Source organism: Dermacentor albipictus, chromosome 4 (genome assembly GCF_038994185.2).
Source record: "Dermacentor albipictus isolate Rhodes 1998 colony chromosome 4, USDA_Dalb.pri_finalv2, whole genome shotgun sequence".
Taxonomy (NCBI): domain Eukaryota; kingdom Metazoa; phylum Arthropoda; class Arachnida; order Ixodida; family Ixodidae; genus Dermacentor; species Dermacentor albipictus.
In genome coordinates, this window is record NC_091824.1 from 173,905,135 (window position 1) to 173,922,653 (window position 17,519).

At 47.3% G+C, this 17,519-nt stretch overlaps 1 protein-coding gene across 2 annotated transcripts in view; it reads right to left on the reverse strand.

Moving 5' to 3' along the window:
• Nucleotides 1-17,519, reverse strand: part of Gad1 (glutamate decarboxylase) — a 138,785-nt gene that overhangs the window by 31,749 nt on the left and 89,517 nt on the right. For both annotated transcript variants that reach the window (XM_070537836.1, XM_065446125.2), the window contains exon 5: nt 6,724-6,839. In XM_070537836.1, coding sequence (XP_070393937.1) covers nt 6,724-6,839 — 116 coding nt within the window. The remainder of the gene's footprint in view (nt 1-6,723; nt 6,840-17,519) is intronic.

Consider the following 17,519-nt stretch of genomic DNA (forward strand, 5'->3'; position numbering starts at 1 on the left):
CCCAGACTTCTCGCCTTTTGCTTCTCTCGCCCTCTTCTATAGCGTTGTATTGCTTTACTTGGGCTGGAGGCTGTGCAACCATTTTTCTGCGAGAGAGGGATACTTTTTCCCCTCACCCAAAACGTCATCCCTGCTTTTGCATTCTTCTACATTCTGAGCACTGCCCTCTCCTGTTGTTTTAATGCCAGGAAGCAAAACGATCATTTTCCGGCTAGGGAGAGCCGGATGGGAATTCGGGGAGAGTGAGGAATCACTAACGCGCTTGCATACATCTCCGGCGCCGCGTCTCCTCCCGTTCCGTGTAACGTTTCCAGAGCAGGCTCACCGACCGAACACGCCCAACGGTGCGCCGAAAGGCGCGGGCAATTTGCAAGCCTGGCTCGGCTTCGTTTCTTTTTTTTCTCGCGGCAGCTTCGCTCGTGGCGGCTTCCCCACCCGACTTCCCCAGGCGCCCTTCCCCCGCCGGCATCCCCATTCCCTCGCGCTGTGTCGTCGCGCACGCGTGCCGTCTGCTATCAGCAGCGGGCAGAGCGTCATTCCTGCGCGGTCGTCGCTGGGCGCCGACGGTTCATCGCCTGCTTCTGTCGGGCCCCGCTGACAAAGCTGTTCGAAGCTATTAAAAATTTGTAACGTGGCGCGTGCGCGGAATGGCCGGCGCGCTTCGCTCGTGGCGTTCTCGGAATGTTTCGCTACAAGCCAACGTGAGCGAGCTTGCAATTTTCCGCGAACAATTTTGAAGACGTTTCTTCCGACCGCACCGGCGCTGCGCGAGACGGGCTTGGGCGTATTTTCCGAGAACATCATTACACGCCTGCCTTAAATTACGAGGAATGGTCGCGTCGAGAGCCGAACGCGTTTAGATGTTTTCGACTTCGCGCGCATGTAGGTGGAGCTGTATCACAAAGGGCGACGATGCCTCGAGCCTTACGACTTACGACTGCAATGATTGTTCGTTATTTAGATTCTTTTATTGCATTACTTTGACTTGTGGAATGGAACGAAAAAAAAATCAGTCATTTCTAATTCGTGCAATCTTAACGAGCAACCACAGGGCTTCCGTTATTGCTATATGTACTAGCTAGCCCATGTCAAGGCTCTCGGCCATAAAGAGTACTTGCCTGTAGCAAAATGTAACACAGATGTAGCAGTCTATAGTTCCGCAATGTCATTACAGATGGTTTAGATATGAAGGTGGTAGCAAATTTTAGTTTATGCCGTATATATGTTCAATAACTTTCTTGCGTGATCCACTGAGTGCGTGATAATTGGGTGTATGTACATTAGCAGACCGAAACTTAGTTGGCAGCAAAGTTTCCGAAAGCACGCTTTTCTGCTGAAACGGCAGAACTGTGGAGGCGCACGCACAAAGGGTGCTTAGAGCGCGATGTCAAGTGGAAGTTACCGTTGAAAGGTGGGACACTAGTAACTCGACTGCACGAGTGAGGTTACGAGTAAAATAGGGAAGTGCAGCCTGATTTATTGAAACATGTCTGAGTAAATGCAGATCGTTATTGTTGCGGCTCGCTTCATCGGCAACCGAAAAGTATGCACGACGCGAGCACAATACGATGACAGAGAAGAGAGGAAAGGTGGCAAAGAAAAAAAAAAGGACAGTGGCATCATGACGACTGAATTAAATCTCTGTTTCTGAAATGGTTCCCTTCTCGTAGCATCGTAGTATAACATGCGCTGAGTGTGCTCGGAAAATGTCACTAATGTCTAAATTCCTTGTTTCAGCTGCTGAAGCGCTCAATTATGTTTTGCGTCTATACGGGCTTAGCAGTATTTGGCGGCTTGAAAGCCCTGTTAGCTTGGAGACCTCCCCTGCATTATACCTCCAGAGGTCGCCAAGATTCAGCTTTTTATGCGAAGCATATTACGAGAGCTCAACCCAGCTCCTCAGGCGCGGCGGTGTCGCCATGAAACCACGTGACACCGTGACGTCACGACAGAGGAGAAGTGGCTTTGGCTCAACTCTTGCAAGACGGGCTGGGTGGGAATCGAACCAGGGTCTCCGGAGTGTGGGACGGAGACGCTACCACTGAGCCACGAGTACGATGCTTCAAAGCGGTACAAAAGCGCCTCTAGTGAATGCGGTGTTGCCTTAGAAACGAGCTGTTTTTAAGGCGTGCGTCTCTTGCTCAGGCGCACATTTCGTTGCCGCGCCGAACGCTGCTTTGCTCGACGCTCACCGCGTCCAATGCGGGGCGCGTAGTCGCTGCCCTGTAGCCCATTGTCTTACACCCCTTGGCGGGTCGACGGGAACGCTGTCGCGTTCCACTCTTGAAGGCGAAGCAGTAATGCATGAGTTGTTTCTTCGTCTAGCCGAACCAAATATAGCCAAGCAACAGCAGTTCACCAGGCTAAACAGTGGTTCAACAACTAAAATAAAGGCTAGTATGCTTCGCATCCTGGGCTTAACCTTACCTAAGCCACAGCCATTTTTTTTTCATAGAATACCTATAGTCATATTTATCGTGCGTCTAGACAGATGTATGACGCTGAACTACCCGGCACTGACAATGATTCAAGTGCAGCACACCAAGCCCGTCGGTGCCCGCGAAGCGCACCCTGCGATGAACAAACCTTGCTTCACTGCCCGCAGTTGACCAGCACAACACGACGGTGCTTATGAAAACAAAGCGGCGTACGGGAAATCCCCAGGAATCACGCCCAACTGGTGTCATGCGCCGTGTGATCTTTAAGCATACGTAAGCTGGCGCCTCCGGTGGAAATCGGAGAGGAAAAAGAAGGGCAAGGCGGTAGACCCATCGCGCAACCCGTCCCAAATCCCGCTGGGTCTCGACAGCAGCGTGAGATGTGGCGGGGAAGGAGGGTGGGCGAACTCAGCGCTTCGAATCGGAAATGCTTCGTGCGTTTTCTTTTTGTTGAATTCTCGTTCTCGGACAACGGCAGCGATGCGCCCGTGCTCAGCAATGCGTAGCTCGGAGCAGTTTTTCGCTGAGCCCCCATATTAACTTTCCGGCTTGCTGAACATTGAAACAAGGAAGGCACCGAGCTCGTGCCTGCTGGCTTTATCGGCGCGGCGAAGTGGCGCCGAAATAACGAGCAGCGCACGGGGGAACGGTGCGGGAAGAAGGGCCGCGCAGCCGCAGAACTGTGACTGCTGCGTTGTGGGTGGCCAGGCTGTCGGTGAAGGAAGATCACCGCGTGTGGATCACGCGCTGAGCCGCGGCTGGGCTCACACTCGGGGGAAGTGCGCGCCATACCGAGCTTCTCTGGCGGCCTGATCGCGGGCCCAGCTATCACGAGAGGCTGCGCTCCCGGGATTACAAACGATACTGCTGTGCTCCTTCCCCACCTCAGTGACCCCTGTCTACCCCAACAGGGCGCCCCTCCCTCCAACCGACCGCTACAGCTAGTTTAAGGGATAAGGGGGTGTGGGGAAGGGGGGCCTAATCCGCGCAAGATGGGCTCTCCTATATAGGCCGCCCTGAGCGCGCGCGCCGATCAATCTCGCGCTGCGAGAACCACTTCATGGCTCCCCGGAGGTAAGTAATTACGCTGACAGCCACGATTGATTCTCCGCCAGGCGTGCCCCCGTCTCCTCCGCCCCGTGCTTGCCCGTTCGTTCGACCCTTGGCTCGGTCCTGCCGGAGGTCTCTGGACCCATGGCCCGTACGGGCGCCCGACGAACGACGGACCGCCGGTGCAAAGGTTGTAAAGGGCGCATAGGCGCATGTAGAAAAAGATGGGCTAGCTCGTGAATGTCTCGGTTCTCGCTTATAGTCAGAGAATGCGCGTTATTCAGGACACAGATTCTGTCTCGCAACTTAAACACGCTGCCCAAGTTTTGCGTGGCGGGCCAGTTCGCGCTATATATGAAACTTCGTGCCTTCGTGATTTTAATTAAGGAGGTTGAAATGAAAGCTGCTTTTTCGTATTTGTTTATTGTTCATGTGCGTGAGGACGTATGAAGAACCACCAGGATCATTCATCTAAACGTGCGTGGTAGTATCGAGATATTATAGGCAGACGAAACATTCCGCAGAAACCATTGCATCTTGCTCACCGCAGTCGCCTGCTGAAATGGCTCCCAAGGCTAAGGTGCAGCGGTGGCAAGCACGAGGCAGCATTATCTACTTTGTAGGGTTTCATTGAAAAACCATAGTACGTTGTCAACAGTAAATAGTTGTAACTGACTGGGAATGTGTTCTGCTGCATCAATCCCACGTCTGTGCCACACACGTCGGTGTGTGTCCGGGCTGCATTCACGTGCACCTGCAGCTCCTGTCCTTTGTGCGCTCACGCAACAGTACAAATTTCGCGACATGTGCACTGTACATTTAACGATTCAGTTCCAGCTCTAGTATAATTATTGTTGTATGGCGCGTCACCGAAAGTCGGCGCGTATGAGAATGCGGCCACGTTCACTTCGCGAGACAGTTGCGACACATGGCGCAGCTGCACACCGTTGATATTGCCACGTGTACTTTTTGCAGCGAAGCTGTATATGGCTCGGATCCGGGGTTTCGTGGCGTCTATGCGCAGAAACAATCATCATGTGGGCCGACCCTGGTGATAGTGCAGAAAGGGTCCAAGCCCAATGGCACACGCCCCTGTGGGCTCGGGAACCCGTAACGCGCCCTTGAACTACACTTGTCACGCCTGGTACCCAAAGAGGCCCCAGGCACGATGGTAAAAACAAATGTTTTTCGACAAAAATGTTCTGTCCAACTTTCTCAAAAAAGGACCCTTAAAAAATTATCGGCACCAACCGTGCGAACGCGCTCGTGCCACTGCTCGCGCGTTCATCGTCATTTAATAACACCGACACATTTAATAACAGAGGGGACACGCGAATGTGTGTGCATGCCTATATTGTCACCATGACCACAGATCAAGACAATAAATATGTTCGTACTTTTGTTCGACATTCTTTGTCACTTCTGCGTCATGCGTTAAACATCTTCGCTGGTCATACACCTTCACACAGTGGAATGGCTCATTAATTTTTTATCTTTCCCGGTGATCGTCTTATGCCGGCTAACCAATGTTCAAAGTTATCGCCCAGTGCAAGGCACGCCTTTCTATATCGGACGTTTCTCGAAGTTATTGCCAGCTTTTGTTTATGTTGCCGCCGAGACTTGTGTAATGAGAGTGCGTGCGCGACGACAATAGGGCTGTACATTCTGGAACTTGCGCGAGCACCAGCGACTGCTGTGAAACCTTCGACGAGTCGTGTATAAGCAGCCGCAGATGTCGACGAGCGTGCTCGCCGCAATCATTGGGCTGGGCGTTACTTGTTTAGCTGGGTTCGCCCAATGAAGAGTCAGTTTCGTGATTTGCGTTGTGCGACTGCGGTTGTTCACCGTCACTACAACGCGGTGATGTTACTCGCACGAGTGTTTCCTGTTGCAGGTTCTTCGACCTTCTTAAATAGTTATCCCAGCACTCACTCATTAAAGAAAAAAAAAAGACAGCAGCTACGTGGTTTGCTTTTATAGAGGACTCAAACGTACATATTGTTCAAATTCAAAGACGTCGATTAGCGGGAAAATAGAATGCCGAATAGTGACAGTCAAGCTGATTTCGTTCCATTGCAGAATTTCGCTGCCTCTTCGCCCCCGTCTTCCTTGGATTGGGCAAGCTGCGGTCGCGCTCATCCTGCGTGTGCGCTCCGCGCCTATAGTCGCGCTGTTCCCGGCATCCCTGCCCGAGCGGCACCGGCCCGCGTTTGCAGCACGCGCCAGCCGCGGTGAGTCACACGAGGCAGAACGTCCAAATGACGGCCGCCGTACGAGAGGCCCGGCGGTTAACGTCACGCAGAAGAAAAACAGAAGGCAGTAGGGAAAAAAAAAGAGGGGGGGGGGAGAGATATATAAAGAAATACAGCATTAAGCGGGAAAGAAAAACATTCCGGAGCTGCATAGCGGGAAATGTCGCGAAACTGGGCGCCGCTGCAAAAGAGGCACTTTGGCGGTGAGCGTCCGGGGCGGACAAGCTGCTGCCGCTCCGGGGCGCCCGTTGTCGCTCGAGAAAGCAGTAACAGTAACGGCACCTCTCGTAGACTCCGTGCTGCGCGTGCTCCGGCCGAAATGAAACCAATAAGGCACGCGCCGATTAGGGAAGGACGCGCGTGTGCGAGCTGGAGGGGCCGGGGGAGGGAAGGAGGGGCCGAACAACTCGTCGTGCTGCCGCAAGCTGTCGCCACCGTGGTTGCTTGCGCTTGCGCTTTCCCTGCGAGCACACTTTCCGTGTGCGCTTCCTCGCTTCCTTTTTTATTGTTTCCCTCCTTCCCCATTCACTTTGGACGCGCGACAGAACACACGCGCAAGTCGCCGACAGCCGGTCTTGACTTCGGGCATCGGCCCATACGCGTGCATGTGCGCATTGTGTGATATACGAGTACAGACTGATGGTGTGTGTGATCAGGACTGAACTAATTTACAAAGATGTTCGTAAGATTATATATATATATATATATATATATATATATATATATATATATATATATATATATATATATATATATATATATATATATATATATATGTATGTATATGGATGTATAAGTAAATTTCCAGTATGAGTAAAAAAGCTTGCGAAAGAAATATGAATGTTTTGTCGAATTCGTGTGCTTTTTTGCGTCTGTTTTTTTTTTCTTTTTTCTTGCTGTACTAGATGGCACTGCAGTGACCGGGAACAGAAAACATATAGAGTAGGGCTGGGGGTTTCTGATAGCAGTTTTGGGTCGCTCACGTCTTCTGAAGTGTACATGACGAGCTGTGGCAGCGCTTTGAGTCCCATGGTCTTGTAGTTGGGGAACATCTTGTGCCGCGCCGCCATCACAGCGTACAGGTTGGACACCGAGCCGCCTGCGAGAATGGGTACGAGGTAACGTAAGTGTCCGTATACGCCTTTGGCAGGCGGTAGTTGCAAAGGTCGTGCGTGACAGCTGAGGCGCTTTGCTCTCTACAGCTCTTAGCGCGTAAACAACAACAACGACCACGTAATGTGCTTCGTCAGCATACGTTTCCTCGCGCGCCCGTCAGCTGATGACGTTAACATTTTGTCGAGGACTTTGTGTTGCCTGTTGCGTGGCAATACACGATTTCGGCATCTCACATCGGTGCACAAGCAGTACACTGAACCTTTCTGGCAGACGTGTAAGTTCAGACTTTTAACGTTCGATACTTGCCCTTATGAAAAACCAAAGACACTGTAAACGTAGTAATATAATGGTTCCATATAGCAATACCCACCACACATTATGTTCGTACGTAGACTGTGTTGTGTTACTCGTGGATTCTATATTCACTTAGCGCCTTGGCGCCTCTGAAGCATGTGTATTTGATAGCCGATATCTAATGCTCTTTTCCGGTAACAATAGGTAGACACAGAAGAAAAAGAAAAGCTACAGTGTGAGGAGAAATGGGAGCGGAAAAGCGGCGAGGGGAGCTGGGCAGAGAAAGGTAGAGATAAGCGTTGCGATGTAATGCGGAGGCAACTAGCAAAAATAAAAGAACAAAACTTGCAGCTGCTGCTTGGGGTCGACAGCTCGCCCTGGCAGAGCAGTGCCTTTTGTATCTTCCTTTCTGTTTTTGACCCTTACCCACATACGACGCGAATGAACGTAACTTTCGACGTCATCTTGAGAGCGGGTGATCAATAAAAAAAAAAGCACGCGAAACTGCGGAGTTTCTTTTTTATCAATGTAAGTATAAAATAAAAAAAAAGCCTGTATCTTTCACTTTGAAACTTTGTAGTGGCATTTGGAATGGCTTTCTTCTTCCCTCTCTAAAGTGATGCATTACAGGGTTTTGCCGAACCAAGGCAAACAGGACTATCTGAGCCGTCCGCAGCCTCAAAAAAAAAAAAAAAAGACCGCGCAGAATTTATTGTAAGACTGAGGTCTGCTATTATAAAGGCATTTGTTTTCGTATCCAGAGAAGTATTGTACACTCATGCCGAACCAAAGGAAACAAGAACACGGCTTTTCTAACGGTACGTAGCTCCATGTACAATCTTTTCGTATAGTCTCAAATCAAAACACGGATTACGTACGACTCTACCCTCGAACCACTTTTTGAGAGGAAGGAAGAAAAACGCAACCGCCTGGAGCATATAAGCCACACAATAGTTTGAAAACAGAGTAAGATGTGGAATAAGCATTGTATTGCGCCATCTTTGATACAGGGAATGAAAGTACAAAGAGTCTATACATTATGACATCACTCTGTACATTTACTTCGATAATTCTAGCTTTTCTGTGTATTGTTCTCTTTGTTATTGGGCACCATGACGCAGAATTATAAAATGTTCTCCCCATCTTTCCGTACTTCGTGCTCGCAAAGCAAGCCGTGAATATCCTGAGTTGGTGTAGGTGGGTCTTGTGTGTTATTTACCATTGTTCACCCTGTTCTAACGCCAGCTATTTGCTTTAAGAAAAGAGTGCATCATTCACTACAACAATGTTTCACTATAATCTTACCATTGCTTTCTATTAGATGTTTGTGGCACTACTTTCTAACGAGCTTATTATAGTAGGTTATTCCGGAATCCTGGTTTCGCTGTGTTGGCATTGAGTATAAAATTTCCGCTGAGTGTACGTAACTTTAAATGGAAAACAACGTCCTCATTTACTTAACGCACTGAAGCGTTACTGTATGAAAACACAATGTGCTAAAAAATTAAGTGAACTAATAAGATAACAAGTGAAACCGCTAGGTAAGTCATTTCCGGTATACACACCGGAAACGTACCTTTCAAAAATTATATCCTCTTACTAGCGTGCGAATTATTTACGCTCCTTCTCGCTTTTCTTTTAAAGTCTTGTGATGCACTTTTAATTCAATATCTCATTTAGTCTTCATTGTTTTGTTGTCAGTATTATCGGTACTATAAATTTTGTCTTGTTTTGGTACATTCATTAGGGTACTCATTTTAATGTGTTGTAAAAAAACTAAGTTCTGGCGTTTTATGCATCTGATTGCGAGCTACGCAGTAGTGGTCGGAATCGTTTTCACCACCTCTTCTTTAGCGTTCACTTCCAATGCGTTTTTGCAATCCTTTCCCGGTACGGGAATGCGGCCACCGTGCGGCAGGTATTCGATCCCGTGACCTCGTGCTCAGCAGCAGCCCAACGCCTAATTGCACCCCTTTCTTCCAGAGGCGAGAGCACGGAGACGGATTACCGCGTCGGCTTTTCTGATATTTCGCGCGTTTTCTTTGCAAAACAAGGAGAAATAGGTACACTAAAGATATCTAAAAACAACTAAGCACATTGTGTTGAGACTATCATCATCATCCGCTTATTTATGTCCACTGCACGATGAAGGCCTTTCCCAGCGATCTCCAACTGTACCCCTGTTTTGGGCCCGCTGATTCCCCGTTGTGCCTGCAAACTTCTTAATTTAATCACACCACTTAATTATCTGCCGTTCTCGACTGCGCTTCCCTTCTCTTGGCACCCACTTGCCTGTTTCACATGATGCGATTTTAGTCGAACCGGAAGTGCAATTTCCGTCGTTTGCGACGAAAATCTTAGTCGCCGTGTCCACCCCCCGATTTTCGGCTGTGACCAACCGGTTGGTGGCACAGTCGAAATCGCGCGGAGAGCTATCTCGCCGGTTTGTTTCGGGAATTGGCGTCTCGCTCAACAAGTGCAATGCTTGGTGACGTGGGTTGCCGAATTCGGTACGTACGCCAAGGGAGAATAAAAAATTTGTACCGCAGATTCCATTCTCCCATTTCTATGCGTTCGTTGACACGCTACGCAGCAAATGAAGTGCATTTTCATGTTTGCTTCGTACGGTTTTGCGGGTCGGGTGTTCAATCCCCGCGAGACGGCATGACCTTTTGGAGTCGTCACAATTTGCTGTTGAGTAGCATAAAAAAATTGACGCCTACGGAGCACCTTCAATAATTTCTACCTCGGCAAGGGCAAATGACAAGACATGCTACGATCGGCCTGCAGCGGCTGGCGATCTTCGGAGAAGCGACCTCCGAACCCTCCCAGCCCGCTGCGACGACTCTCTTTGTGAAGACAACAATGCACCTCGTCAACAGCTCGACGGCGCTGGCATGTCTAGTGACAGTCGGCGGACCGAGTATTGTTAGTTGATTCGCCGTCGCCTTCACGTTTGTTTGGAGCGAGAGAACTCCTGGAACAGGGCGTTTTCCGGTGCGGTCTCACGGGCCCCAGAAGTCGTCACAGTCAATGGACAGACGCAGCGGCCACTGACTGCGGGGGTCAGCTCTGCAAGGGTACCGACCTACAAAATTTTCCCAGCGAGCTGCAGGTGCGGGGGTGGCGAGCTTCCCAGAAGTGACCTCGGAACCTTTTCCCACCTGCGGGGGCGACTCGCTTTGTAGGGACGACGATGTGCCGCATCAACACCCCCTCGGTGCCGCTATGACTAAACGCGGTCGGCGGACCGAGTATTGGTAGTGGATTCGCAGTCGCCGCCTCGGGTTGTTTAAAGCGGGGGAATTCCTGGAAAGAGATATTTTGCAGCTGCGGTCTCATATGCGCCAGAAGTCGTCGGTCAATGGACAGAGGCGGTCTCTGTCTACGGGGTCAGTTCTTGGATCAAGAGGCGCCTGCTTGGGGCAAGACCCCTGTCTGCGAGAACCCTCTCACCTCGGTGTGTTCAGTGAAGTCTGTGCGGAAGTGAGTGTGTAAACCCTCCCCCTCAAAGCGGGCCGGCTACGATGACTTTGGGCGCTCCCATTGGTCGAAGGTTGAATGGCCGTTTTCCCTCACCTGGGCATCTATAGTCGTATACAACTTTAGAAAAAAGGGGAGGCCCCGCCCAGATGACCGAAGCGGCGAAGTCACCGGCCGCCCGGCGCATGACGTCGGTCCAGAGTGCACGCCCATTGGTGGATGTCGTGTGCATCCGCCTCGGAGGAGTAAACGCCCCCTTTTTTCTAAAGTTGTATCTGACTATAGGGAGGACAGAGTTTTTAAGCAGCCGTTGAAGGCTGCGTGGTGTGCATTCTCTTTCAGTCATGCTAGGCGGACGAACTGTAACGTTCTCCACCCTTCATGTAGATACTGTAAATAAATCCCATATTCCTCGTTCTCGATGAGAACAAGTCTCCCCCTTCAACAACGTCCTCAGCGTGGATAAGTTGGACGACGGCATGGGCCAGCTACCATTTATTTCATGCCCGAACCCAATCCTTGCAGACAGCAGAGTACCCGATGTTTCAACGTTGTGCAGAACGCGGTACTGTTCTGCTGGATTTTCTTGTCGGTTTTCAAGCGCGACTTTCCCGATGTACCTTGAAAGGTTATCTCACCTCACTTATTTTCACATGGCAAACGTGCAGGCTAACGTAATGAACTTCCTGCGATAGCATTAACTCCGTGGCTTGAATAAACAGCGTCGTCAATTTGTTTTCAACTATTTCATGCACGTTAAGTTGCATCTCTTCTCTGGAGAATTATTTTTCCTCCATAGAAACCAATAAACCTTGAATATGTTGCGGACTTTGTAACCTTACTGCCCCTGTATTAACATTTGCTTGAACGGTAGTTAGCTCTGTGTTTAGTAAATTATTGGCTTGCTATAGTGGCACAGCGACAACGTACCGTCCTGCACCGTCATGTAAAACTCGTGCAACAATGCAAAAAGCAGGCAAACAGCGTGTTCTTGTGGGGATAAAACAGTAGAAAACGACACGTTAAAGAAAAGTAAATCAAAACTGTGCAGTGAATTCATCCAGTTTCGTCCCTTTCTGTGAGTATTTTAAATATAAACGTTTCTTGCACGTCCACAGCTAATCAAGTGTGCAAAAACATACATGCTTTACAGGTGTCTAATAACAGTTTCTGATAAGTTTGTGACAACATCTATTAGTGTGTAATCCCATATGACGATATCCTCTGTGATTACTACCTTCATAAGTAATGAAGTACCATGCTACTTGCAAGAACATATCACCGTGGGATTTTAAATGAAATTTCTGCATTTCAACTATACACAATGTGCAATTTATTCAATAGAGGACCACAACCTGTTTTTTGTGATGACACACGTATTGCCAGCTTTACTTGCATACAGGCAAGAAGAAAACATCTGCAGACAAAGAAATTGCTCAATTTATTCGCCTACCACTGGCTATAGCATTCTGCTGCTAACACAAGGTGAGGGGTTGTATTGCCAGCCGTGGCAGTCGCATTTCGATGGGAAAAAAAGGCAAAAGAAGCTCTTGCGCTTTGATTATTTACTATCATTATCATTATCATTTATTGAACCCTTAAGCTTTGCAAGACTGTTGCATAAGTGGGCATGCATATGCAAAATCTAACAAGCACTATTAACACCACTCGAAAGCAAAGGGCACAATTGTATAACAAGCATCTTTTCTGATATTTCGAATGTATAAACATTCATTGCATCAATATCTGGTGTTCAACAGCACTGCACAAATAAGCATGGTCAGCCATAGTAAACATTCCATCAGGTAGCTGGTTCTACAGATGTATAAATCTCAAAAGACATGAATGCTCATACATCATGCACAAAGCACAAAGAAAACCTTCTTTCAAGAGTTGTCCCTTCTGGCAGATATGAGTGGGCCATAAGCATTAGTAACTTTATTAGAGGGCATTGTGTAATACCACTTATGAAAGAATGAAGAAAGTGAAGAGGCTTTTTAATACAGCACATCATGCTACTCTAATATGAGGAACGATGAGCAAAATAATTGGTGGCAGAGCACGTAAGTTAAACCGTAACTGTTTGAACGACAGAAAATTCCAGGTTAGAGTTGGACGTAAATTTCGCCCACCCACACCAACAACACAAGCATGCTCCAAGAAGCACTACAGTCTATCGAGTACTAGAGTCTATGGGAAAGCTACCTTATACAGAAATCAAGAATGATGCAACAAGCTCTCGACAACGTGGCATACTTTCTCAGCCAGTCTGGCCTCTCATTTTCTGATAAGTCAGTTTACATCGACATCAGAAATAAGACCAGAATCAAGAACTACCCCATATTGCACATTGTGCTTCACATAGCTGGACAAATATATCTGCAAGTCAACAGCCCCAAATGAACGGCTAGTGTAAGACCAAGATGGGAGAGCGAGCACGTGGGCGAAACAATTATGCCATGCCTATTCTACACCCAGTGAAAAGAATAATATTAAAACCATGGGGATGGACAAGCGGATACTATGGAAAATCACATATACTGCACTTGTGTCCAAAGTATTGTACAGTTGAATTACCAGCAGCACACACACACACAAAAAAGAGAGAACTCATCGAATACAGGCATCGGGTACTGAGAGGTCATTCCAACTTTACCATTCTTGAAGACCTCTGCGAGAAAGAGGAAACGAACAAGCACCTAGACAGAGTTGAGTTGCAGCCTGTGGCCCAATTTTTCTGCCTCAAAAGCTTGGAACCTGGTTGCAAGATACTACGCCAGCTAGCACGTGAGATGCAAAGACGACTACCACTCCCTTTAGAAACACTACCTCAGGAGCACCTGAACGTGAAACACAGCGGGCCCATACCATGCAATATGAGGGTAAACAATTAGGCCAGGGGACTATATGCAATTGCCAAACATACAGAAGAGGTTGCTAATCATGAACATACAAACAAACTTCAGGCACATATAGTACACTGATGTGGCAATAACAGTTTAACAGTAGTATGACACTACATAAAACTAAATACCATACAACCAGAAAAGCTGAACTGAGAGCAATCAAAGCAGCACTTACAGTGCGAATTTGCAGACTACAACATCCTGCATGCCTGCATGGATTCACCAGAAATTGTCAGTGCCTATACATCACACAATATCATCAGGAAAATCGGCAGATTGACACGCGACCTGCAAGCACATGGCTAAGAAATTAAATTACACGAAACATAGCCATGCAGATATACCGCAACATAAGTGGGCTCATGAGCCCAACACAAGAAATGAAAACTGGAGGAGTTGGCATGGATTAATTATTAACTATAGCGAAAAAAAAGACAACGGTGAAGATCAAATCACTCTGTGCGGTCACTTCGTTCTCGTTTATTGTCTTTCTTTTGCGCAGTAATGAATGAATTCATGAGGCTGCACAGGAGAAAAACAATGTCCCCACCTAAGGCCCTGATTTCACATCCAAATCTATGTGCACGGACGCACACATATACACATACAAATGTGGCAAGGGCGCATAGCATGAAGCAGTGTAGACAGGATGGCATTTGAAAGGGTTGAGGGCTAACTTCCAACTAAGATTTATTGTGAAAATGAGGCAATTTGTCCAGTTTACCAGAAAAAAATAAGACAGCAAGATGGACAGGTAAAAATCGGTGCTTGATGCAACCAAACATAAATAAAAATGTTACAGAAAGAAAACGCAGGTAAAAATTCAAAGTGCAGGAAAAAACAAATCACTACAATCGCCAATCACGCATGCCAGCACCTTCCAACAAACAATGTTCTTTTTCCAATAGACAGATTGACAGCTTTCTTATGCAAGCACAGTCTTCCAGTTCCATGCCATTGGAAAAAAAAAAGCTATTTTACTTGGAAGGTGGTCGCATGCGCAGTTGGTGATCAGAATGCTTTTTTCCCTGGACTTGTATATTTATTTGTATTTTCTCTCTTTACTGTTTCTGATTGTTTGGTTTAATCAAGCATTGGTTTTTATCAGGCCTTGTTGCTGTACTACTTTCTGGTAACCTTTATAAATCGCTGCATTCTCACAATAAACCTTTTAATTAGAAGTTAGCGTGCCCTGTTCTTACTGTCTTCACACTATACACTCTTGCAACATTGCCCAAATAAAAGATTTTATAAGGTACACAGAAGTATCATAAGGGCCATTAATGCCACTTGTAGCAGTCTAAAAAAATAAAGAATAGCCTGGCTGCAAATGGCACAAGATAACAAATAGGACGAACAAGAAAACCGAGACCATTTAACAACAGAATATTTAATGTACATGGCGAGTAAATGTTGGCTGACAAGCAATAAACTGAACACACACAACAAGGAGAAGCAAGAATTAATGTGTTTTTCCTGACAGGAAATGCATACATTTCTAACGGAGCCCATGCTGTCGAGATTATCCCAGCGTTTCTAGATCTACAGCTTCCGTAATTTCTTTAGGCAGCAGATCTGCACAGAATGCTAGCTTCTTCATCTACAATGCATGCTCAGATGTCGAGAGTGCATTGTAGAGGAAGAAGCTAGCATTCTGTGGAGATCGGCTGCCCAGAGAAATTATGGAAGCTGTAGATGCAAAGACACTAGGAGAATTTTGTGTCAGCATGGCCTGTGTTGCACTTTCAGAGATGGATGCGTTTCTTGTTGGGATCTGTATGGAAACACACCTGTTCTTGCTCCTCTTTTTTGGGTACCTTCGATTCATTGCTTGTCAACCAGCATTTACTCCGCATGTTCAATAAACTTTCATTTGTTAGTGCGCCTTATGATCGTCTTCGTCTCTAGCATAAAAGTGTTCATCCTTTTTACAGCAAAGCTCTATATGCCTAGGCGAAACACTCGTAGTCCGACCACAGCAACTCTAATGCAGGGGTATGAGCCATTGTTTAGGGGGCTATGAGCCATTGCATTCGTTTTACGTGACGGACAGACAAATTTCTCGTTGTGTAGGCATATAAATGGTCATGCATTTAAAACATATACATTTATCTACGTATTATTGCAGGGAAGGGACACAAAGAGGGATGGGGTTAAGACATGATCATGATGTCATAGTTATCTCGCAGCAAAGGTGTGGTGGGTCATTCGCTACACTGATAGTGACGTTGTTTCTCTCTCGAAGCAGAGAGCGCGTGCGGCAGTCTCTCTCCGACTCCGCAATAGGTTCAAAATGTGTCACTGTATTTAATTAAATGAAATGTGCGGCACCGGTGTGTCACTTCGTAACTACAGTGCATAACCGAGTCATAAATACTATGATTAGCGCATTACGACACAAAAATACTTAACATATTTCAGATACTTTGATGAACCTACTGGATTAACACAATGTACCACTCATTGCACCCTTCATGATGGTGATTATGCGAAGCGTGATGTGTGGCATTTCAAATAAACAATGTGATGAACCCAAGCCAAACGTGTCCGTAACCTCATTAAGAAACAAAGACGTAACCAATAATTGAGAAAGACTTTAATAAACCGTCGGAATTAAACCAGTGATAAACGACGGAGCCGCACATTTCAGCTTCACCGGTTTACCATCTGTACGGGGTGCATGGGCGGTAATTTTTTCTATTATTACTTGTTCAGCATTATAGAATGTTGTGCCCTTCTTCCTTTGTAACCACTTTTTTATTCCCCCTCACCTAATATTCCAACCTCAATTGCACCCTACCAGGTATATAAATAAATAAATACATAAGCACGTGTCATTCGTTCTTCTGCATGCACCTCGCACCATCCCTCCCTCAACAAATGCCACTGTGTTGATGTGTTGCAGTGTGCATCTACATTAACTGCTGTTTGCATTTTGGTATAGTTTGTGAACAGTGTGGTGCATAAACATTACATGATATTCTGGTTGTGACCTATGCGGTGCATAAGCAAACCTCTGTGCAGACTCCACCAACAAAGATGTCGTGGAGGCGCGTGCAGGTCAGAGGCAAGAAGCAGTGGCACTGGTGTCGACATTCACCCAATTTCTTTCTTTTTCTTACACTGAGGCAGCCAGCAAATCTCGAACAGCCACCTTGACTGATAAACCTTGATAATAAAATTGAAGGCAAATGGGACATTGATGCATTGCTTTTTTTTCAACATTTAGAAGAAAATAGAATAGAAACATTTAGAAGAAAAAAAACTCAAATCTCAGGTTAACGACATAAATCAACGCATGCAATGCTTAGAAGCGTCGCTAAGCAAAACAAGCAACAACACACAGGCAGGGCCGCAAAGCGGAACGATAGGCCACCAGCCCGCCATCTCCATTCCTTCCCCCTCAAGAACCACCACGCCCTCATCGCTCCCCGGTGCGGCCTCGGCAGCGGCAGGCCGGTCAAGTGTAGTCACCCTCAAAGGTATTTATGCTACGATACAACAGATGCTTTACCAGATGGGCGAATTAAACAATAAAGTCAAGGAGAACACACTAAGCCATGAAGACCTTGAAAGAAGAATACGCAAGGTTGAGTTTGGCTCGCGCAAGCGGGTCGACGACGAGAGCAGCAACCCACGCATCAAGGCGTACAGGCGCATAAACAACACGGGTGACGTCAGGGACGCCGACAACTGCGACGGCGGTGGCATGAACGTCAGCAATGCCTAACACCACTCGCAACGCGCCCGAACACCTCGAGATCTGGCAGTGGAATTGTCGCTCTTTCAACAAGAAGGCAAGTTCACTTCAACTCTTCATCCAAAATCATCTATACACCCCCCCTCCCCCCCCCCACCCCCGGACGTCATCTGCCTTCAGGAGGTCGGGAACCAGCCGATCAGGCTACAGGGTTACTACGTAGTTAAACACGCGGGATCACCGAAGGTCGCGGTTCTAGTTCACAAAACGGTGACGGCCG